At 44.6% G+C, this 25,072-nt stretch overlaps 1 protein-coding gene across 3 annotated transcripts in view; it reads left to right on the plus strand.

Moving 5' to 3' along the window:
• LOC129834438 (centrosome-associated protein CEP250-like) overlaps positions 1-25,072 on the plus strand; it is a 193,231-nt gene that overhangs the window by 65,270 nt on the left and 102,889 nt on the right. For all 3 annotated transcript variants that reach the window (XM_055899417.1, XM_055899418.1, XM_055899419.1), the window contains exons 5-7: positions 5,657-5,768; positions 19,067-19,213; positions 19,508-19,594. In XM_055899417.1, the coding sequence (XP_055755392.1) occupies positions 5,657-5,768; positions 19,067-19,213; positions 19,508-19,594 (346 nt within the window). The remainder of the gene's footprint in view (positions 1-5,656; positions 5,769-19,066; positions 19,214-19,507; positions 19,595-25,072) is intronic.

Consider the following 25,072-nt stretch of genomic DNA (forward strand, 5'->3'; position numbering starts at 1 on the left):
TGTAGACCCTGGAGCCAGAATTCCCACTGGGAGCGTAGGTCATCTGGAAGGGGGTCATCCCAGTCGATCTTGTCACGACACATCTGCTGCAAGATCTGCTTCCCTGCCAGGACAAAGGGTGCCACAAACCCAAGCGGATCATATACAGAGGCTACTGTAGACAACACTCCTCTTCTTGTGAGTGGGCGTTCCTTGACAACTACTCTGAACTGGAACTCGTCTGATGCGACACACCACAGTACACCAAGCGCTTTCTCCATGTGTGGTTCACCCAGAGCCATATCCAGGTCTTTGGCACCCTCGGCACATTCTTCCTTGGGAATTGTGGCTATAACTTCCTTGCTGTTAGAGATAAACTTCTGCAACCGAAGTTTGCCGATGCTGCAAAGCTCTCTTGCTTCTTTCACCAGCTGGGCCGCTTCAGCTTCAGACAATACACTCGTCAACCCATCATCAACATAAAAGTTCCTTTCTATGAGCTGGATAGACTTCTCGCTGAAGCTTCCTCGTCCTTCGGCAGCAAGATGTTTGAGACCATAGTTGGCGCAACCAGGAGATGAAGCTGCGCCGAACAAGTGGACCTTCATACGATACACTGAGGGTTGAGACTCTAGATCTCCGTTCTCCCACCAAAGGAACCGTAGATAATCTTGGTCTTCTGCTTTCACATGAAACTGGTGGAACATGCGCTCTACGTCACACATGATTGCGACTGGACCCTTACGAAAACGACAAAGGACGCCCAGCAATGTGTTTGTCAACTCTGGACCGGTAAGGAGATGGTCATTCAAGGACGTCTCTCGAAACTTAGCTGAGCAGTCAAAGACGACTCATATCTTCCCAGGCTTTTGTGGGTGATAAACCCCATGGTGCGGGGATGTACCATGCTGGATGCTTGTTAATTTCCTCTTTGGAGACCTTCTCAGCATCTCCACAAGCTATGGTCTCTTCCATGAATGCTGTGTAGTCCTTGTAGTACTGCTTGTCTCTACTTAGCCTCCTTTCCAGGCACTTGAGACGGTGAACTGCACATGTTTTATTGTTCGGCAGGTTGGGTCTTGCTTCCTTAAACGGCAGCGGCATCTCATAATGTCCATTGTCCTTGCGTCTGATGCCCGCTTTCATTTTTGTCAGGAAGCGGATATCCTCTTGAGATAGGAGGTCCTCTTCTGCAGCTCTCTCGTTGAAGTCAGATTCGAGCGTCTTGATAATGTCCAGTGCTGTGATTACCTCTCTTACGCGTGTTCTACAAACATAGTGTACTTGATTTGTGAGGTTGGAAGAAGATTGAAGGCTTGGCATCACCTGTCTAACGATAACCCGATGATTCACTCCAATAGCGTCGCCATAGTCGATACATGGGTTTCCATAGCCGACTATGCTCCAGCCAAGATCTGTTCTCTGAGCAAAAGGATGATTTCCCTTACCAGACACAATTTCTCTTGGAAGGAGAGCCTGGGAGCAGTTGTAGCCAATTAAGAGACCGACATCACAGCTCTGTTGAGGAGCAATCTCCTCTGCAATGTGTTCAAGATGAGACCATGCTCTTGCAGTCTCTGGAGTAGGAATATGATCTCTGTTTGCAGGAATAAAATCTCTCGAGTAGGTCGTTGGCAGAGGGATTTTCTTCTCCAAGTAAAACCCTCTAACCTGCAAACCAGACAGCTTCTGGCAGGGCACAATGGTATTCCTTGAAGCCATTGTAGAGAGTTTCAGTTGGACTGGCTCCTTCCTTGTATTGAGAGTCTTTGTTGTCTCTTCAAGGTTAAAAGTGGTGTCGCTCTGGGTGTCAAGAAGTGCATACACAAGAACTTCACGATCTGGCTCACTTGTGGTTGACACCCATACTGGAATGATTGTGGAGGTGTGAGTGTTGTTAATGTCCCTTATGACTCTGTTAGATATGGCCTCACTTGACGCTCTTGTCCCCTTATCTTGTGGGGGCTCTGTTTTCCTATCCCATAACCTTTCTTTAGTACGATCTTCGTGCAGGCAGGATGGATGCCTCCTCTGACACGTGTCGCAGGTGTTCCTGTTATCACAATCTTTTGAGCGAGGCCCAGGGCTTAAACAGCCAAAGCACAATTTATTCTCTTGAACAAACTTCTGTCGCTCTGCGGTGGGCTTATCCATGAACTTCCAGCATTTGTGGAGACTGTGACCTGACTTCTCACAGAAGACACAACTAGTAACAGTATCTTTCTCATCAGAGTTAGTTGCTAATACCCTTGCTCCGGGGCTTTGAATCTTTGGCGTCTTAGGTTTTCCATCTTCACTTGGTTTCAAAGCATGAAGGGATGTCACAGGATTGCAAGCTATCTTTGCTTCTCTCGTGAGAAACTTCACAAACTGACTGAAGCTTGGAAAGGTCTCAGTTTCTTCTAAGATGTCTATGACCTTTCTATTCCATCTTGAAGTTAGCCAATCTGGAAGTTTAGCGAGGATCTTTTGGTTTTCATTACTGTCATTAAGCACCTCCAGGCCCTTATTCTGAGACATAGCAGCCTCACAGCTGCGAAGAAAGTCTACAAGGTCTCTAAGTTCAAGACTGTCCTTGGATCCTATCTTAGGCCATGCATTGAGCTTATCTCTGAAGGACTTGGCGATGAGGAATTTGTTTCCGTACCTTTCTTCAAGAATGGTCCACGCAGCATGGTAGGCTGACTCTGTCCCTAACATAAAGTAACTTTCAATGGCTTTCTTGGCAGGCCCACCGATATATTTTCTTAAGTAATATATCTTCTCAGTTGCTGGTATGTTCTTCCTGTCTATCAGAGTCTGAAAAGAGACCTTCCAGTCGGTGAACGAGAGTGGTTCTCCATTGAATGTTACTGGTTCTGGTATGGGGAGGCGGCTTTCACTGATTGATTCCGCTAGTAACCTGAACATGGTCTTGGTGCCATCTTCTTGTTGTGTGCTTGTCACAACATGTTGTGGTGAGAGACTGTGAAATGACCCACTTCTGTGCATGACTTCTTTCACAGATTTGCAGTTAGAGAGTAGTTCTCTCTTCTCGTCCTCTGAGTTTTCATCTTGCTCATACACTTGCATCCGCGCCTTGGCAGCATTTAGTTTCTTGAGCACTTCTAGGCGCTCTAACTCTCTACGCTTGTCTTCTAGCGTCCTTCGTCTGGCAGCATTTTCTACCTCTAACTTGACTCGCAGTCTAGCTTCTTCTAAGCTGCGTTTCACAGCCTCAGCTTCTTGCTCCGCTGTCCTCTTCTTATCTTCATCTTCGAGTCTCTGAAGCTCTTCTAGTTGGCGTTCTTGCTTAACCATTACTTCTAAAGCTGCTTGGTTAGCAGCAACTTCCGCCACAGCCTCTTGTCTCTTGACAGATGACACGCTTGAGCGTCTGGAGTTGTCCTTTGAGTTGCTTTGAGACTGGGAGGAAGCACTTGAGGGCTGATAGTTGAGACTTGACTTCTGTGAGAGTTCGGACACGCACAAGGAATGCTGTTCGGACATGCTGTCCTTCCAGTTCAGTTCTATCTGGTTACTTTGACCTTCTTCCCTGCCTTTTAAATGACACCTTACAGTCTTGATAATAGACATTGTAACTGCTTCACAAGTATCAACTCTGCGTCTTATATCGTTGTCGGGAATGTCGATTTGACGCAAATTTACATTACAAGGTTTAGTTCTGTAGAGGTATGACTAATCTTGTTTAAGAGGTCTTCTAGTAGGTCTTCAGAGCAACAGCCTGTCAGTGACTGTTTTGCTTCCTTTACCAGAGCCTTCCACTTCTCATAGCTGACCCTGAAACGATGTTCGAGCTGTCTCCACCTTTCGTTGCGCAGTTCTCTGCCCTTTTCAGTTAACCTGCGGACCCTCTCACCTTTTCGTGGCTCTTGTTGTGATATCTCATTAGCAGCCTCTGTATCATCATTCGCTGGCAGAAGTGACTCCACACCAGTCTGGGCCTCTTCCTGCTGCTCTGTTTGTTCTGATGAAGGCTTGAAGTTTGCGAGGTGTTGCTGCAGCTGCTCAACTTGACCTACCCCATCTCTATCACCTTTAGTGAAACTACCTCTTTCTGACATTCTAAATCAAATCAATTCTAGGTAAGGTTTGGATAAGTGAGTAGGTAATTTATACTCTAATTCACTGTAATTTAAACCTTAGTACGTGGTATAAACATGTATAATGCTTGTAACAAAAGCTTTAACAAACACCTTACCAAACAATTACACTATTAACTTACAGGTGAAAATAGAATTAATAGGTGTACGCTGACCCTTAATGTTTTGTAACTATATATACATATCCCTTTTTTTATATATATATATTTTTTAGTAAGTATCAAAGAATATTTTTCCAGTAATACACATACCAGCGATACATTAAGATAGAAAGAACAAATGCATAATACCAGCCTCTTGAAATACACAACTATTTCCAGTCCTTACGAATTGTAATCTTAAAGTCTCTTATTAGCTGTTCACAAGGCTATGACCACCTTCTAACACCTTGACTTGTACTTGCGTGTCTGACTTTCCTGTTAGTCTTGACCTTATGTTGCCTCACGATGCTTCCTTATGTGGAGATTTTCTTCTTAGGTTGCAGGTAGGTGCAAAACACTTATCTGGCAGATGACAGGGTCTACCAGGATTTGGGAATCTTGTAGACATTTTACAGCTGGGTAAGATTCTTCTTTCTCTCTTGCTTGTGAAGAGCACTGAGTTCTCACTGTAGCTCCCACCAGTAACCACGAGCACAACCGTTCCTTGATTTTAACTGGCGGCTTTATTCTGTAGATTTAGTCAGAATTATCACCTTCCGTGAGAACTATAAAGTAAATGAAAAATACAGTTAAGCATACTCTTACAACCTTATCTTACGAGTGACTTATTAGCTTGGTATAACTCTGAAGTGCTTACATACATAAACAGTTTAGCCGGCACTGTAACAGTATTAGATTAAACACATGAATAAAGGAAGAATACCTCATTGACTGCTTATTACAGAAGGGAGGAAATCAAACTTCACACTTATTATTCCTGGCATGAATTCACGCTTCATCCTTAATTATTATAACGTTACCATCCTAACATATACGTTTCAAACTTTATGAACTACACCCGATGCCATGAAACTTAGCTAACACAGCGCAGGATTGCCTTCCCTCCAAAAGTGTGTTGCTACAATAAGGATCCCCGTTACAACAGTTATTAGCTACGTAGTTCCGCTTGTCTTATCATTTCCCCTGCACAGTGGACACGTAAACAATTCAAACACAAAACAACGACATAACCTGTAAGTCTAACTGTCAGTTACAGACAGTTTGATTTCACAGAAGTGTGATTGACTTGGAGTTACATTGTGTTGTTTAAGTTTTCCCTTTATTGTTTTGTGGGATTTTTTTTCTTCCCTTTCAGCAGATTTTGTGGGATTTTTACATTCGTACCCCAGTACGAACCACGTGGCCCAGTGAATGTCACTCTGTGAGGGACTTTAAGGTCCCAAAAGATTATGACAATAAATGCCTGTTGATAATCAGATTTTCTCTGCGCTATGTAGGTTTATTGTTAGCATATTATATGCTAATTGATGGTGAAATTGATTGTAGCTACACTCCTGATTCTGATTGCATAAACAACTTTTTACAGATTTACTTTGTTTTCAACTCATTTTTTACTTGTATTTGTATTCACAGTGGAGAAATGGCAGACCATTACAGGGATGCGCAGACACACCTGTCTACCCAGGATGCTATACTTCAGCAGCTCAAAGAGGCCTGTCTATCTCAGCAGGAAGCCCAGGTTAAAGTAAGTATCCTGCACCTCCACTCAGCTACATTCACTGTTTGAAACAACATCAGAGGAACTGGTCATTACTGCAAGGAGTGGTAGACTACTGACTCCTACTAGTTGTGTATTATGGAGACCAAGTTAATGCCCACTATTCATGCTGTCAGATTGATCGAAGAAAGGCCAATTATATTTTCCACCAAATTTTTACATAGATGTACCCCATTTCTCATTCTGTGTGTGTGTGTGTGTCTTCTACTTGACTGCACTGTACCCCTCTCGGAGCACAGTACGTATCCCAGACCTCTCACGCTTGACGAACCAGAGACAAAAAGTGCCAGGGGGTGAACACGTCCACTGGCTGCATTTTGCATGCACCACCTACCAGAGTAGAGTGGTTGGATACCCCCACACACACACACAAACACACATTCACACATCTCTAATGAGTGTGGGCCTGAAACACACACCACCCCTGGGGGAGCCCGGCACTCTGTTATGTTAACTATTGCATGCAATCCCCACTAAAGTAGTGTAAGCAGAAAGTTGAATTATTCACACTGAGTAATTAAGAGTGTCTTGTACTTCCTCCATAATTCATTGGCGTTAAAGGCCTGGTGTGTTTTTGTGTGGTAAACAGAGCTGGCACATGATGTGGCGAGAGATGAGGCAACATGACGGTTGTGCCCAGAATGGCCATGTTCTCTCATTTAGCTGGCGGGCAGCTGGGGTGACAGAGGGTGGTGTGGGAGGAGGGGGTGGTGGTTAGGGTTAGTCTGCTTCACCTGGTCTAGTAACTTACCCCTCCCCCACCTCTGTCCTAACTCCCACCCCATGGCCATGTCATGAGAGGAACTATGCAATAACTAGGTCACCACCTGTATTTAAAATTGATTAAATTTAGATTTTTGGGGGGGGGAATTATGTTTTTCAAAATTTAAGAACATTTATAAAAAGTGAAAATCTGAAATGTCTTGAGTCAATAAGTTGTACCCTTTGTACCCCACATATAGAAAGTGTTATGTTTGGGGGCAAATCCAATACAACACATTACCAATACAACACAGTACCACTCTACATATTTTCAAGCATAATGGTGGCTGTATCATGTTATGGGTATGCTTGTAATCATTAATTAAGGACTGGGGAGTTTTTCAGGATAAAAAATAAATGGAATGGAGCTAAGCACAGCAAAATCCTAGAGGAATACCTGGTTCAGTCTGTTTTCCACCAGACGCTGGGAGATTAATTCACCTTCCAGCACGACAATAACCTAAAATTGTCAAATCTACAATGTAGTGGCTTACCAAGAAGACCGTTAATGTTCCTGAGTGGCCGAGTTACAGATTTGACTTAAATCTTAAATCTACTTGAAAATCTACAGCAAGACCTGAAAATGGTTGTCTACCAATGGTCAATAACCATTTTGAAAAGAATAATAGGCAAATGTTGCACAATCCAGATGTGGAAAGCTCTTAGAGACTTACCCAGAAAGGCTCACAAAGCTGTAATCGCTGCCAAAGGTGCTTCTACAAAGTATTAACTCAGAGGTGTGAATTCTTATGTAAATGAGATATTTCTGTATTTCATTTTCAATACATTTGGAAACATTTCTAAAAACATGTTTTCACTTTGTCATTATGAGGTATTGTCTGTAGATGGGTGAAAAAATAAGAATCTAAATTCAGGCTGTAACACAACAAAATGTGGAATAAGTCAAGGGGTATGAATACTTTCTGAAGGCACTGTATTATGTTGAGTACATTCTCTGAACATAATGTCAATAAAATGTTCTGAGAAGGTTACAAGCCAACCTTGCATTATTTCCATTGTACAACATATCGAATAGACTTCAGTTAGATGATACGTGAGCCTGTTTTATTCTAATAGACAAGGCAGAGAAATATTCATATAAATGATCCTCATCTTCATATTGCATAACTTCTAGTGATTAGACCATGATGGTGTTTGTTATAGAATTTGCAAAAGGGTCCTGGTAATTTGGTTAAAAGTCTTAATTGGCGTGTGATAGATTGACTGGGCTCAGAATTTAGATGGAAGGCGGCAGACGATGGCAAGGCTTTAGAGAGGCTATTGATTGTGCGTACTTACAAACGCTCCCACCCAAACTAAAAGGAGGGCTTAAAAGTGCAAGGCAAATTAGTCACGACTTGTCAATCATTTACACTAAGATGTATGCTGAGGGATTCGCTGCTTCAACTCCAGACTGCTCCATTTGATGGAAAAGAGGAAAGGCTGAATTCAGAGGAATCTTTATAGATCTGTCTTTTTACTACAACCCCCTCCGTTCAGAGACAAATGGGATTAGCTCAACTAATTTAACTTTTTAAATGACTCTGGATCTGAGCACTATGTCATCAGTCTCTAAGTGGTTATTGGACCAGAATGAGGTAAGGGACATTCTGTGTTGTGGGATTCTTCAACCGTGCATCACACATACCATGTAATATGCATTGGTTAGAACTAGTGAGAAACTGCCCTTTTGGAGAAGCTCAGAGAACTATCAATAACAGTACATTAATTCACACACACACATTTGTACATTTCTGTGTGTAACTGCTTATGTCTACTGGAGAGACGAGCAGAGAGCTGCAGTACTTGGGAGCTCTCAGCACTCTGATTCCATCTGTCAGGTTCCTGAACCGCCGGCCCACTCCAGCCCACCAGGCCGACCCCTCCCCCACACAGCCTACTGCTCTATACAACACAAGAAGTCATCCCAGAGCTGTTTAAAAGGTCAGCAGGACTACACTACAGCCAGCCTTGACATTTGATTGGCAGAGGTAAATATCTCAGAGTGGTTGAGATGGGCCGAGTCCTCGTGCACTGCTTCAAAGAGCAATGTGAATGAGAGATATGCTGGGTTGCTTCCCCTGGGTGAACTTCTATTCACTGGGTCTTCTTTTAACAGGGCTTTACTGAAGCTGTATAGACCTTTTGGGTTATTATTAGTCTCTCACTACAGACTACCATTCATTGTCTCTGACAGCATCCTGTTTTGATATGCAGATATATGCTGGCTGGTCAAATTGCTAGTTATGTTTATATGGAGGTGGACAACCTTGAGAGGTTTGTGTGTACGTGCGTTTGTGCGTGTAGTTAAATGATTCATCTGGTGTGGATGTGTATTGTGTTGTGACCTCAGCAAGGAGAGGAGGGCACCATGGTGGGTCATCTGGGCCCTGCCACCTGCCAGTCCCTTCCCCTCCTTCCCCCCTCCGCCTCTCCAGCCCACTCCCTCTGGCCACCGCCTTGTGTGCAGCGTGCTCTGGCGGCTAAAGGCGCTCGTTAAAGGCCATAACTTATCTCACGTTTGAAGCTAATGGGAGGAATACTGGCCGCAGTGAAAAATAAATGACATTTCTCCCCCCTCTCTCTCCCTGCCCTCCTAACCTGCAGCGTAATATAGCAGCGGTGAGGGTATGCATTACAGATCTGAGGCCTTAGAATTTATCTGTGCTGCACTACGCTGACTGATGCATTTGAAAATAATGTACTGGAGCCGGAGCATAACAGGGACCCCGCAACTAATGGATAGCTCTCGCCCCGTGGCTGCCACTGTATATCATTCAGCAGTACTACCTCATCAAGCCCCGGCCCTGCACACAATCCTCTGCAGGCAGGCAGACAGGCAGGCAGGCAGGCAAGGCTCCCAGACCAGCAGCTCACTGGCTACAGCAGCAGAGGACCTGCAATGTATCCCTTCCCTCTCCGTCCTTCCTTCTTTCTCTCTTTTTAATTCTCATTATCTCTCATGATGCCCTCTTACTAATTAATACATAAGCATACCTTCATAATGTGCTGTCGTTGCTCTCTGTGAACGAGGAACCGTAATAACCATTCAGATTGATGCGTCAAAGTCTACTTCTCTGAAGGCCATCATTGTTTTTTTTCATAATAACTGAGACATTTTGAGGCCAAGTTACTGAGTCATTTTCATTTGACCAATCGGATATCAGAGCATAAGACATACTGTATCTGCGGCATTAAAACAAGTTTTACATTTTTGTCACCTGCACTAGTTCAGTGAAATGTAACCTTTATTTAATTAGGCAAGTCAGTTAAGAACAAATTCTTATTTACAATGACGGCCTACTGGGGAACAGTGGGTTAACTGCCTTGTTCAGGGGCAGAACGACAGATTTTTACCTTGTCAGCTCAGGGATTCGAGCCAGCAACCTTTCGGTTACTGGCCCAACGCTCTAACCACTAATCTACCTGCTATTATAGTATCTTAAAATAAAAACGTAAAGTAGAACAAAAACACACGAGAAATATAATTAAGAAGATCACGAGAAAGTAAGTAAGCTATATACAGAGTCAGTTCCAGGGTAAGTGCCAATACCATATTTACAATGTGCAGGGATACTGGAGTGGTAGGTTTAGATATGTGTAGGGGTAAGGTGACTAGGCAACAGGATAATGGTTGAAAATGCAAAAACATTTGAAAGATTGGTGGAGTGGGCCAGATCAGAGTAGATAAATAGGAGTATTACTTTTCAAGCATAATATACAGTGGGGCAAAAAAGTATTTTGTCAGCCACCAATTGTGAAAGTTCTCCCACTTAAAAAGATGAGAGAGACCTGTAATTTTCATCATAGGTACACTTCAACTATGACAGACAAAATGAGAAAAAAAAATCCAGAAAATCACATTGTAGGATTTTTAATGAATTTATTTGCAAATTATGGTGGAAAATAAGTATTTGGTCAATAACAAAAGTTTATCTCAATACTTTGTTATATACCCTTTGTTGGCAATGACAGAGGTCAAACGTTTTCTGTAAGTCTTCACAAGGTTTTCACACACTGTTGCTGGTATTTTGGCCCATTCCTCCATGCAGATCTCCTCTAGAGCAGTGATGTTTTGTGGCTGTTGCTGGGCAACACAGACTTTAACTCCCTCCAAAGATTTTCTATGGGGTTGAGATCTGGAGACTGGCTAGGCCACTCCAGGACCTTGAAATGCTTCTTACGAAGCCACTCCTTCGTTGCCTGTGCGGTGTGTTTGGGATCATTGTCATGCTGAAAGACCCAGCCACGTTTCATCTTCAATGCCCTTGCTGATGGAAGGAGGTTTTCACTCAAAATCTCACGATACATGGCCCCATTTATTCTTTCCTTTACACGGATCAGTCGTCCTGGTCCCTTTGCAGAAAAACAGCCCCAAAGCATGATGTTTCCACCCCCATGCTTCACAGTAGGTATGGTGTTCTTTGGATGCAACTCAGCATTCTTTGTCCTCCAAGCACGACGAGTTGAGTTTTTACCAATAAGTTTTATTTTCGTTTCATCTGACCATATGACATTCTCCCAATCTTCTTCTGGATCATCCAAATGCTCTCTAGCAAACTTCAGACGGGCCTGGACATGTAATGGCTTAAGCAGGGGGACACGTCTGGCACTGCAGGATTTGAGTCCCTGGCGGCGTAGTGTGTTACTGATGGTAGGCTTTGTTACTTTGGTCCCAGCTCTCTGCAGGTCATTCACTAGGTCCCCCCGTGTGGTTCTGGGATTTTTGCTCACCGTTCTTGTGATCATTTTGACCCCATGGGGTGAGATCTTGCGTGGAGCTCCAGATCGAGGGAGATTATCAGTGGTCTTGTATGTCTTCCATTTCATAACAATTGCTCCCACAGTTGATTTCTTCAAACCAAGCTGCTTACCTATTGCAGATTCAGTCTTCCCAGCCTGGTGCAGGTCTACAATTTTGTTTCTGGTGTCCTTTGACATCTCTTTGGTCTTGGCCATAGTGGAGTTTGGTGTGTGACTGTTTGAGGTTGTGGACAGGTGTCTTTTATACTGATAACAAGTTCAAACAGGTGCCATTAATACAGGTAACGAGTGGAGGACAGAGGAGCCTCTTAAAGAAGAAGTTACAGGTCTGTGAGAGCCAGAAATCTTGCTTGTTTGTAGGTGACCAAATACTTATTTTCCACCATAATTTGCAAATAAATTCATAAAAAATCCTACAATGTGATTTTCTGGATTTTTTTTCTCATTTTGTCTGTCATAATTGAAGTGTAGCTATGATGAAAATTACAGGTCTCTCTCATCTTTTTAAGTGGGAGAACTTGCACAATTGGTGGCTGACTAAATACTTTTTGCCCCACTGTAACTGCTTGATCATTTATCTTTTAGGCCTCCTATTTCCTCTCACTTGTTTCACATCCCTTTTCACAGTCCATTTTTATTTAATGGTGTTTATGTTTAATAGCTGCATCATACAGCAGCCACTCACTGCCCTTTTCCAGCCAAATCAAGGTAAAGAAAGAGGGAAAGGCCAAATTAATTCCATCCAGCGAGAGGTCAGAGAGACAGACAGAGAGTACATAGCAATGCCTTTTCCCCAGTAGGCAGTGGGAGATACAATGCTAATAAGATCATAAGAGAAGAGGAGAGGCCGCACCCCCGGGACGACCATAAAGAGTTTCAGTGTATATTTTTTAAAGAAAAGCCCTAAAAAAATTATGATGTCTGCTTTGAAATGCATTAATAATCGGGAGTGGACTGTTTTGTTCTAGGATATGAAATAGGGTTGAAATTCCCTAGTCTTGGGGAGGGCAGACGTGGGCGAGAAGGGGGTGGTGGTGGGGAGTTGGGGCCTTAGAGAGATTTAAAGGAAAGACAGAGGGTGGAATGAGAAGTGTGTTGGTGTGAATGAGGTTGAGGAGGCTTCTTCCTGCTTTCTGTCCAGGTGTACAGGGCAGGGGGAAGAGAAGACAGGAAGAGGCTCTCATTATTTCTGGTTTACGTTTTCTCTTAATGGAATGCTCTGGATGGTTGTGGGTGTTTGAACCCTCTGCATGTCTCCCATGTTCCTCCCTCCGTGATAATTCCTGTTCTCTAACAAAGATGCCTCTGACTCACTCTCAGGAAGAGAGAAGGAATATGAGGAATATTTGAACAAATAACAGTTATCTTAGAGCATGATGAAAAATACTTGAAAGCTTTGTCTTTCTCTCCCCTTTTATCCTAATTGGAAATTCATTGAATACCTAATGAAATGAAAACGGAAGGATGTGTGCCATTTTTCTCCCTTTCATATATAATACATCAGAACATTTTGGTGTTGTGCTGAGTTTGTAATACAGTAGAATCCTTATTATTAAAGTGTAATATAATTATAATACTTTGTAATTGGAAAATGCATTGCGGTGTATAATGAAGTGCAGTCTCAAGCAGATTTTCTGCCCCTTTTGATGTATGAAGGTCAGACGTCAGCATTCCCGCTGCCTAATCTCTCTGTATATACATATAGGCAACGACTCTGGGCTGTTTCCATACTGAAGACCTGGCCCACTGTCTACCATAGGGGAAATACCTGTTTGTCATCACAAATACTTAATTCACTTAAATTCATTTTAGTAACTTGGCTGTAATCTTGGTAAGGTATTACAAATTAGATTATCCTTATTGGATTGTTTATTTGGTTTCAGTCCTAATCAATGCATTTTTATTTACTTTCATTACATTTTGGCACATCGTCAAGTGTTATGATCCAGATATCTGTAGGACTAGTACTTTATATGGAAACACATGGCCGAGGTCCCTATAGTTGGTTGGTTGGATTGACTGAGTGATTGATGTAAATAATAGATTGGCTCATCCATCCTCCAGTAGTTGTGAGGATCCAGAGAGCGAGCTCCAGGTTTTGGCCATGTGTCGATGTCACTGAGAGGCAGGCAGGCAGGACGCCCGGACAGACTGGGATTTCATTGTGACTGAGCATGTGCTGCTGGCTGGTGGTTTCAGTGTTGTGACAGGCTAAGGCGGACGGGTGGCCAGCCCAGGGGAAGCGGTCGATCAGGTCGGTCAGACCTATTTTCTGACTGACTTCCTCTGTGAGGGGAGATGGGCCGGGTGAGGTGGCACTGACCAGGACAGAGAAGGTGACCCTGGGGAGGGAGTATAGGTACTGTAGGCAGAGCAGCAGCTCAGTACTGAGCCACTGACCAGGACAGAGAAGGTGACCCTGGGGAGGGAGTATAGGTACTGTAGGCAGAGCAGCAGGTCAGAACTGAGCCACTGACCAGGACAGAGAAGGTGACCCTGGGGAGGGAGTATAGGTACTGTAGGCAGAGCAGCAGGTCAGTACTGAGCCACTGACCAGGACAGAGAAGGTGACCCTGGGGAGGGAGTATAGGTACTGTAGGCAGAGCAGCAGGTCAGAACTGAGCCACTGACCAGGACAGTGAAGGTGACCCTGGGGAGGGAGTATAGGTACTGTAGGCAGAGCAGCAGGTCAGAACTGAGCCACTGACCAGGACAGAGAAGGTGACCCTGGGGAGGGAGTATAGGTACTGTAGGCAGAGCAGCAGGTCAGAACTGAGCCACTGACCAGTCAGTCCACCTAGAGGGAGATGGAGCCTCTAGTAAGCCCATCATCACTCTGTGTTTGACTGTCTGGACACAGGCCTGGTTCTGTTTCAACCCAACACTGGAACCTCTCCAGCAGCAGCCCAATGGTTGAACTTCAGGTTAGTATGGCTCTAAAGCACTCTTCACTGGGCTGGCAACCTGGCACTCTCACTAAGCAAACAGTAGATGGGTTCTACTCTTCCCTGCCTGAATAGCCAGCCAGGTCCACCTAAAGCGCTGTAATGGCTGTGTGTGAAAAGGGTTTGCTGGGAATGGTTTTAAACGGTGGAGAGCTCTGAAGAGGCCGACTGTCGGACAGATAACACCTAACAGCCTGCCGTTAAAAGGTTGACTGTGCTGTGCTGGAATGGAGGTGTCCTATTGTCGGCCCAATTTCAGCTAATCCACCACGCCTGATTGTTTGCTGAAGTGCACATTTGGGGTGGACATTCATTAGTCCTCCACTGGAGGTTTATACCACGATTTCCTTTATTTTGGTATTTTTCAACAGTTTTTTTTATTTTTTTTTATTTTTACATGGGCTATCATTTATAATTTTCCCAAGCTACTGAATCTCATCTACTCTGGCTTAATTTAGACCGTCCTTCCAACATCAGAGTGCATATCCTATTTTTTGGGGACGCTTACAAATAACATGGAGCATCTCAATGTGAAAGCATTATCCAAATTGCAGTTGGTAAATGTTGCGTTAGATTTATTTTGGTACCCCATCTGCAACAGCCTCAGTACCCAGACACAGTCTCTGCCCCCCCTCCCCTCCGGCCTGTGCTTTGATGTGGGTTATCAGTGAGCTCCATCGCCCCCGCCCCCCCCGCCACCCTCCCAGCCCCTCCGTGTCAGCACCTTTTGAAGTAGCCTATGTGCACTTCCAAATATCATTTTTAATAAGGAGTCATTATCATTTAGATTTCTTGCTGAATGAGAAGAGTGACCTCTGGTATTTATCTGGTGGTGGGGGTCATGGTGATGATGTGTGAATGGTGCTGTGGTGGTGGCAGGCAGACAGATATGGCTCATTGACATTAAGCCAAAATGCTTACTATGTCCATTCTAAGAAGATTGGGTGGAAGCCACTTATATGGGGAGCTGTATATGGTGGCAGTCATTCACATCTCTTTCCTGTCTGGAAATCAGAATATCTTCTCTAGCAGTTCCCTGAGCAAGTCAGTTTGGGTCTAAGCACTCTGGTCTCCATACTAGTAGTTAAGTAAATCAGTAGTTATTTAGAACGTACGGTAGATGTAGCTTGTTGGAGATGCGTGTGTGTACGTACGTGTGTAGTGGTGGGGAGACTTATTATGAAGCTCACCTTCCCTGAATAATGGCATTACAGAGCAGGTTGGGGACTGGCCTTGGCTGTGTTGGGCTGTGTAAGGCAGGGAGGGTAGCAGCTGCGGCCTCACACACAAGGCTCCTCTAATTTGGCAGAGCTCACCATGGACTCCCTCCACCTCCTTGAAGGAGAGTCTCAAGAACTAATATCATCCTATTTTTATCAGGCAGTGAGTGAGCGGAGAGAAGTCCCAAGGCCCTGACAGGACAAAGAGCCTCTCTACATGCCTCCCTCTTTAATATCTTTCTGTGGACAAGGTCGCAATTAGCATGTTAATGAAGGGATCTGAAACCTCTAAAGATCAAGACAATAGGAGTCCTTTCTGGGCGCCTGAGATAACAAATAACCTTTAATGGAAATTACCTGATGAAATGTACAGTGTTTATCGTGTGAAATACTAATTTTTAAGAGTAATCTACGAAACGCTGGCGTTAATCTTTTTCTTTATGCTTTTGAGCCCCTGCCTGCCTCTAGCTTATTTTGGTTAATTACATTGAGGACACTTTATGCTTGTCTCTTTTAAAAACGTCTTGCGGTTATCTGTGTATTCTCCCTGCTCTACTTGATGTTGGTGCATGCTGGCTAAGCTGTGAGAGGATCATTTAGGAGCCCTGGTGCTGCAGCTTTGTCACAGCGGTGAGAGATCAAAGAGACCCCTAATGCTCAGATTCAGGAAGAAGAATACCAAAATCACACTGGTCTCCTGGGCAGGCCTGGTGTTGGTAGCATTGGGTCAAACTCAAGATAATGAGGAGTGTTACAGCCCCTTTAAAATCACACAGCTTTTCACACATGTACATGATGCAGTGGGAACCTGCTGGACTGGGCTGACCCTGTGTAGGAGTAGAGGGTTAGTATTAGTACAGGTGGTAATATAATAATATATGCCATTTAGCAGACGCTTTTATCCAAAGTGACTTAGTCATGTGTGCAGACATTTTACATATGGGTGGTCCCGGGAATCGAACCCACCATTTTGGTGTTGCAAGCGCCATGCTCTACCAACTGAGCTCCAGAGGTGGTAGAGGCAACAACAAGGCAGACAGACAGGCCCAGCCTCTCTCTACTCCTCTCATCTACCACTCTCCTCCCTATCTCCTCTCCATCTCCTCCTCCCCTCCTCTCCTCTCTCCTCCCCCCTATCTCCTCTCCTCTCTCCTCCCCCCAATCTCCTCTCCTCCTTCTCTCCATCATTTCTCCCCATAATTTCTCCTCATCCTCCTCCCCATCTCCTCTCCTCCCTTTCTCTTCTCTTCCTCCCCATCTTCTCACCTCCTCCTCCCTATCTCCTCTCCTCCTCCCTATCTCCTCTCGTCCCCATCTCCTCTCCTCCTCCCTATCTCTCCTCTTCCCCATCTCCTCTCCTCCTTCCTATCTCCTATCTCCTCCTCCCCCTCTCCTCTCCTCCCTCCCTCTCTATCTCCTCTCCTCCCTATCTCCTGTCCTCCTCCCTATCTCCTCTCCTCCTCCCTATCTCCTCTCCTCCTCCCTGTCTACTCTCCTCCTCCCTATCTGCTCTCCTCCTCCCTATTTGCTCTCGTCCCTATCTCCTCTATCTCTTCCTGTCTCTTACTACTAGCTCAGTGTTTTCCTCTTTATTCTCTCTGTCAGTCCCATGCCAGTTGTATGGATTTCTAATATCTATGCATGGACATGGTTGTGTGTATGACTCTGCTTATAAGAAATAACCTTTAACCTTTGGTAACCTTGTTCATATCAATCAGGGTACATAATGTAGTTCTAATACAAAATGTACATTGAATGCGTGCGTGAGAGAGGGGTTTGTACACCCACATTTCCATGGAACTGAATTCTTCAGATATCTTCCCAGTTTAGCCCTGGCAGGTAAGACCTCACACAGATGTCAGGCGAGGTAAAGCTGCCCCTGTAATATTGCTAGGAGGCGGGAATAAAACGGTGTGAATTATCTGTCAAAGCATCAGCCCAGTGAGCTGTGTGGCCAGTTCATTAAACTGCTGACAGTACCATTAATATTAGTGTGCCTTTAAAACCCCAGCATCAAATCAGAACCACCCAGGGAGATGTGAGGTGGTTCAGCTTTTAGAGGGGAGTGATCTGAATTGTAATGGGCTGTAGGAGGATCGGTGGTGGAGGTCTATAATAAAGTCTCGTTTAAAACCTCTTTTTGGAAATGGGAATTATATAGCACTGCTGGCATTATAGAAAGCAAATGAGATCGACATCTCATGAGATACCGGAATGAATGTTTATCATCATGCCAAGCATTAGGCTAAAATGTCCCTGATGCATAACTTCTTGCCTAATTATGATATTGAAGAAAACAACTCCTGGACTTTCCATCACATTTAGACAGTGTGTGCATTTGATGGTTGCCACATAATATTTTTCTGTGATACACATTTCCAGTAAACTAAAGGATGATAAGTAACCTGCACCAAAAGATAGCCTATTCTTGTGTTTGCTTTTCATATTTGATGCGAGAACTTACCAGCATACTTTTAGGGCATGGAGATTATTGTATGCTGCGTGTATACAGAACGAAATGCATTTTTCATGTGAAAAACAGGACGCAAATGTGTTGCTTTGATGTTAGCCATAAAACCATTTTTTGTAAGGATGAATACTTTGGATGTACACAGAGTGGTGTGACAGTTGTAGAGAGCTCTCACCGTTGCTGTCCAGCAGTGCCTGGGTCCAGGCATTTACCATGTATCCTCCCACCACTCTGTCTACCAGAGTAGCTTTTACTCTCCTCTGAGGAGGGAGAGATGCCTCTTGTTCTCTTAACAACAGATTTTTAATACTGTTCCTCTCCGACTACATTTGTAGAGAGCAAATGCTTTGATGAAATATGGGACAAACAATACACATCATGTTTTTCATCTGTATTAGTATAGCCTTATAATGGACTCTACAACATATCATTTATCTGATATAGTCCTGTACTTGCTTTTGGACTGTCTAAAAAAACACATTGCTTTCAAAATATTTATTCCATCCAGTATCTTGGTGAATTTACATTAAATAAGTTATGACATTAATTTGATAAGCAACTGAGGAGTATATAATATAGACATCCAGGGAAAATTAAATCTGAATTATATTCGCTGACACTTACCATGCTGTGTCAACTGGCTGGTAATAAAGAACAGGACATGCATTTTATCTGTGTAACATTGTTTGATTACACTGTATCTTCTGCCACAAAAATGTAATCTTGTACCTGAAATTGGCTCATCTCCTTTGAGCCCTCTTGATAGTTCGACATGTGAGTGCAAACTGTATTGTATTTGGTGTTTTACTGTAATAGACGACTTTGATGTTCAGTTGGTTCTGGGGACTTTCAATAGGCTTTGTGTTTTAGTTTAGTGCTGCAGACTTCCAATAATATGAAAATGAATCTCTGTTTATTTCCTTTCTTGAAATAATATCTTTCTGACATGATCGGCAAAAATAGTAGTGGAATCCTTGCTTTCACCTAACCTACTGTGGGAAATTGGTGATTACCTCAAGGAAAGCTGGATGGATGGAAGGAAAGAAGGAAGAAAGGAAGGAGGTAAACATAGATCAAATCAGGCCTGTGTTTATCTTGTATCAGGTGGAGGAGCGTGAAGCCCAGGTCCAGGAGCTGCAGGACACCATCACAGAGCTGCACCAGGAGATGACCAGGAAGGACCAGGACAAGCTGACACAGCTGCAGGAGCTCCACCAGCTGGAGAGCAGGGTGAAGCAGCTCACTGACCAGGTAGCCCTGGGGAACTATTACCACCCAGACAGGTCTAGTTCAGGACTGGCCTATTCTGTTGGGAAACACTTGCCCACTTCTGGTCAAGATCAAATATAACTAGTAAATCAAAATGTTAACCTCATTTAACCACTTTTAATTGCATTTTAAACACACTATTGACTGAGTATGCAATTGCTTTATCAGCGTAATGAAACCAGCATTGGTCTAATCTACAGTGTATGACACAGTTGTACTTGTAACCCATTGGTGTGGTACAGTGAATGATGTGCTGTGTGGTTGTCTTGATGGCAGGTCAGGAGCTCTGAGGAGACCATTGGCCAGCTGAGACAGGAGGTGGCTGTTAGAGTGGGCATCAGCAGCACAACCCTGTCTGGGGACGTGAGTACAGCAGGGAAAGTGGGTTAAAGCACAGTGTTCATGCATATACTATACATGTACTGTTATACGTTCCACAGGACATGATCTACTACCTGACCTACGTTGTATATAGGCTGTGAGGTCTAACAATGCATCAGTGAACATATAATGAACTTGGATCCACTCTGGGCTTTTCAAGTCTTAAATTTTCAAAGATACATATGTAATTTCTCTGTGCAAACAAATGCATTACTAGGTGATAGAAAATGATAGAAATGTAAGCTAGTCCTATAAAGTTCCAGTTATATTGTGTTCATTTTCTCTATTCTAAGACTCATTAACATTTCATCAGTCATCCTGTTGTTATTAACATTCCTGTACAAGCCTACGCATTCACACATAAATCACATTAAACCCTCATTTCCAGATGAATGCGTCCGTACATGGTGACTCAGTCTCTCACACGGTCTGTCTGTATGGTCTGTCTGTATGGTCTGTCTGTGTGTTGTCATGGGTTGGAGATCATGATTGCCCAGTAGAGCTGGAGGTCTTTGAGACCAGTGTTTGTTGAGAGGGGCTCTAATGATGGCACATGTGGCCTGGGTTCTGATGGCCCCAATGTGGGAGCCAGGGTCAGCCTGAATAGCAGCTCTGTCTGTCCCCCTCTCTCCACCTATCTCTTGACGTCTCGACACATCTGGCAGGCAGCCCAGAGACAATGATGGGAGCCAATTAACTCTAATCAAATCAAATCAAATGTATTTATATAGCCCTTCGTACATCAGCTGATATTTCAAAGTGCTGTACAGAAACCCAGCCTAAAACCCCAAACAGCAAGCAATGCAGGTGGAGAAGCACGGTGGCTAGGAAAAACTCCATAGAAAGGCCAAAACCTAGGAAGAAACCTAGAGAGGAACCAGGCTATGAGGGGTGGCCAGTCCTCTTCTGGCTGTGCCGGGTGGAGATTATAACAGAACATGGCCAAGATGTTCAAATGTTCATAAATGACTAGCATGGTCAAATAATAATAATCACAGTAGTTATCGAGGGTGCAGCAAGTCAGCACCTCAGGAGTAAATGTCAGTTGGCTTTTCACATCCGGTGAACAGGTCAGGGTTCCATAGCCGCAGGCAGAACAGTTGAACCTGGAGCAGCAGCAAGGCCAGGTGGACTGGGGACAGCAAGGAGTCATCATGCCAGGTAGTCCTGACGCATGGTCCTAGGGCTCAGGTCCTCTGAGAGAGAGAAAGAAAGAGAGAAAGAGAGAATTAGAGAGAGCATATGTAACGGCAGCCTTCCCTCTCTTCACGAGAAGAGAGGGTGTAACAGGGATCGGACCAACACGCCGCGTAGCCAGTGCTCAACATGTTTAATCAAACGAAAGTGTGAACCCTTGCAACGATACAAAATAACAAAATGTGGCAAACCGATACAGCCCTATCTGGTGTAGAGAAAACACAAAGACAGGAAACAACCACCCACAATCCCCAACACAGAACAAGCCACCTATATATGATTCCCAATCAGAGACAACACAAAACACCTGCCTCTGATTGAGAACCATATTAGGCCAAACATAGAAACAGACAAACTAGACACACAACATAGAATGCCCACCCAGCTCACGTCCTGACCAACACTAAAACAAGCAAAACACACAAGAACTATGGTCAGAACGTGACAGCATACGTAAATTCACACAGGACACCGAATAAGACAGGAGAAGTCCTCCAGATATAACAAACTGACCCTAGCCCCCCGACACATAAACTACTGCAGCATAAATACTGGAGGCTGAGACAGGAGGGGTCAGGAGACACTGTGGCCCCATCCGATGATACCCCCTCTAATGAATTGTAATATTGTGCAATTTTAATCCGGCAGTAATTCTGTAAAATAACCTTATAATTTCTGGATGGGATTGGATTGCAATTATGTGTGCAGCAGCAGAAAAAGGCAGAGAGTTTAAGTAGGGAACTGTGCAGGTCCCTGGAAAGAGGGCTTTTTAGAGTTCCTTTTGTTTGCATTTAATATGAAAATTGTGAGAAAATAATGAGACAACTTCTCCTCATTGCTTATTGAATTTGGGAGGTCAAGTACAATGAGTTCTGTGTAATTATGGACATAGCCTCGGAGATGTTAGGTAGATTGGCCTATTAGTCCTCAGAGATGGTAGGTAGATTGGCCTATTAGTCCTCAGAGATGGTAGGTAGATTGGCCTATTAGTCCTCAGGGATGTTAGGTAGATTGGCCTATTAGTCCTCAGAGATGTTAGGTAGATTGGCCTATTAGTCCTCAGAGATGTTAGGTAGATTGGCCTATTAGTCCTCAGAGATGTTAGGTAGATTGGCCTATTAGTCCTCAAGGATGGTAGGTAGATTGGCCTATTAGTCCTCAGAGATGTTAGGTAGATTGGCCTATTAGTCCTCAGAGATGGTAGGTAGATTGGCCTATTAGTCCTCAGAGATGGTAGGTAGATTGGCCTATTAGTCCTCAGGGATGGTAGGTAGATTGGCCTATTAGTCCTCAAGGATGGTAGGTAGATTGGCCTATTAGTCTTCAGAGATGGTAGGTAGATTGGCCTATTAGTCATCAGAGATGGTAGGTAGATTGGCCTATTAGTCCTCAGAGATGGTAGGTGGATTGATAGGTACTTTTTTTTCTCTCTGGTGGATTTTGACCTTCAAATCATCCAAATGTTAGTTAGAACCTTCCTGATTGGTTGAATTGGCTTGTTGATTAGTCAGGCATCCCTGGTGGGCTCACAGAGCACTGACTGGTATCCTGTTTGGCTGCGTGGGGGTGGAGGAGGAAACAGCCTCATAGCTAGATGGTAGAGAATAGTGGGAACCGTAGAAAACATATGTAAATGAGAGAAATGTTCCTGTCATGTATTTGGTGTTTTAGTGAAACAACATTGTCTTTGTGTACGAGTGGATATCTTTGTGTAAGAGTGGATGTATTTGGTGCTGAAACAGAATATTCTAACACTGAAGGAATCTATGGGATTCCTGACCATGTTCTCCATCACTGCTGCCTTTTCCTCTCTTCTCCTCACCTCTCATCCCTTTTCCTTCTCTCTTTCCCTCTCTCAATGTGAAGGAAATGCATTGGAAAGGAGAGCCAAAGTCACACAACATTAGTTTGGTAGTGGCTGCCGCTGCAGAAAGCCATTACTCTTCCTTGACAGTATCATAGAGAACGGTGGAGCTGGGTCGCGCCTAGCCCCTCGCTCTCCCTCGCCATGCGCCACTCGCAGGAAATTGCCTCATACTTCAGCGGGCAGGAAGGTGACACGTCGGCGACACCCACGCATGTGTCACTTTCAGGGCCTGGGTGGGAGCGGGCTCCAGTGCCACAGACAAGCGCTGCCTGGGGAGCAGTAGAGGAGAGCTGCCCAGGGGAGGCTGGCTGAGCTGGGGTCTGGACACGCAGGGAACCACGCTGGATTTAGAGGAGGGGCGGAGGAGGGGTAGAACTAGTTACCAATAAATTAGGTCTTAACTTTCTTAGGTCCCTAACTTTCTTTGGCCACTAGTATTTGACCTGATTGAACCAATCTACTGCACCAAAGGACTGGGTGGTAATGGAGAGTTGTGGCGTTGAGCTAGCCAGTTCTAGAGTGTGTTGCAGTAGATGGGATATTTGCAGCGCGCACTGTCTCTTATTTGATGAATTCTGACTCCTACAAAGAGGATAGTTAGGTGCCCCACTGGGGGGATGGACGGAGGGATGCAGCAGGATCCAGGGAAAGTGCTAGGTGGTGGGCTTCTCTGTGGCTGGTTTCAGCCTACAGTCTGGAGCATAAGGGCTGTTCTGTCCGCTGCCACCCGTATGGGGAGCAGTAATGAAAGGAGAGGTTAAGGAGGAGAGTGAAGTGGTCTCGCTCGACAATAAATCCTATGTAGTAGGGGATGCTATGGGACCCCACTCCTAGAACACAGTAGGGGCGTTGAAAAGGGACAGGCGTACGCACACTTACTCAGACACACATGCTCACACACACACACACACACACGCTATGCCTGTTAAGAGCTGTTGTGCCTCGTCTATGAAAGAGATTGAGCTAATGAAAATTTGTGGAGAGCATTCCCTGAAAAAGGCGAGGAATCTAATTTCTCACTCAATACATTAGCTTCTTTGTGTCATACGTTTGACTAAAATGTTGTTTATGAGTTGATTTGACTATTATTTGAAAATGTAGACATAATTTTAACAAAACTAAAGCCACATGCACTGATGCAGGTGTGGTATACATACCAGCTGTTGGGTTGGCCATTGTTTTCAGATGAGACATGTATATTGTGCTGTTTGAGAGGGAATAGAAAGCTTTATGCTGTTCCATCTCCTCCCGACACCACACTGTGCAGACCTCTCCAGAGGACCAATGTTTATTGCCATTCTAAAGCAGGCTTTGTTGTGATTGTGTGTGCTCTCCGTCCCCTTCTCCTTGTTTCCACTCTTCTTTCATTTTGTGCAGGGCTGGGGGGATTGCTCTGTGCTGCGGCTCTGTGATTAGAGAGAGGGAGAGGCAGAGTGCTTCTCAGCAGGACTCTGTTTTATATTCATCAAAAGAGCTGCCTTTGATTTGCTCCCTCTGACGTGTGACAGCGGCGCGGCTGCAGCACCACACAGCCGCCGAGGAAATCGTGCACTTATCACCCCTCCCTCCTACTCCCTCTCCTCCTCTGTTCTCCTCACCCTCCTTTACCAGCAGTACCCCTATCCCCAATACTACTACCCCCCCAACACCGTACTCCCCATCACTCCCCCCACAGTACAACCTTCGGGCCGCCTGTCCTTCTTATTAATTTCTCTATTGTTGTTAATATTGCCTATTTTCACTCAAAAGGCAGACTTTCTTCAAGGTCACTCTGAAAAGATTTGCCCTCCCCATCTCTTCCTCTCCTCAGAATAGTTACCCGGAGTAGAGCCTGTGGACTGACGGCCAGCAGAGGGAGGGAGAGGGGGTGGGTAGAGGGAGGGAGAGGGGGGGGGTAGAGAGGGGGGGGGGGGGGGGGGGGGGGGGCGCTCTAAGAATGGATGATGGGTGGTGATGAGAAGCTCATCAAGGCTCTTTCTGTCTGAATAGGACGATGTCTATTTCCATGGGAGGGAAAACAGGCTGTTGTTGATTACAGAACAGTATTGAATAAGTTGTTTTCCCTGTTGATTGCGGTATATGAATGTGACCATTCAGTCACTGCTGCCTACATAGAATTACAATTCCATTACGGTTGCCTTCTTTGTCTTGCTGACGTCCAGTGGCCACCCTGCTGTACAGACTCCCTCATTATCCAGGGTGGGAATGATATAACATCTGGGTTGGAGAAAAGGCCAGGTAATGTCCTGGGATGGTGGAGGCTCAGGTTAACCCAGATAAAGTCCTGTCCTGTAGCCTGGAGGAGCATCTCTCACCCTGTCTCTATGACCTTCAGCTCTGTGTCAGTAGTAGCTCAGACGAGGCCTCTGTAGTTTCCTATGTGTTTACACAGGAGC

The sequence above is a fragment of the Salvelinus fontinalis genome, chromosome 35 (assembly GCF_029448725.1).
Source record: "Salvelinus fontinalis isolate EN_2023a chromosome 35, ASM2944872v1, whole genome shotgun sequence".
NCBI lineage: Eukaryota > Metazoa > Chordata > Actinopteri > Salmoniformes > Salmonidae > Salvelinus > Salvelinus fontinalis.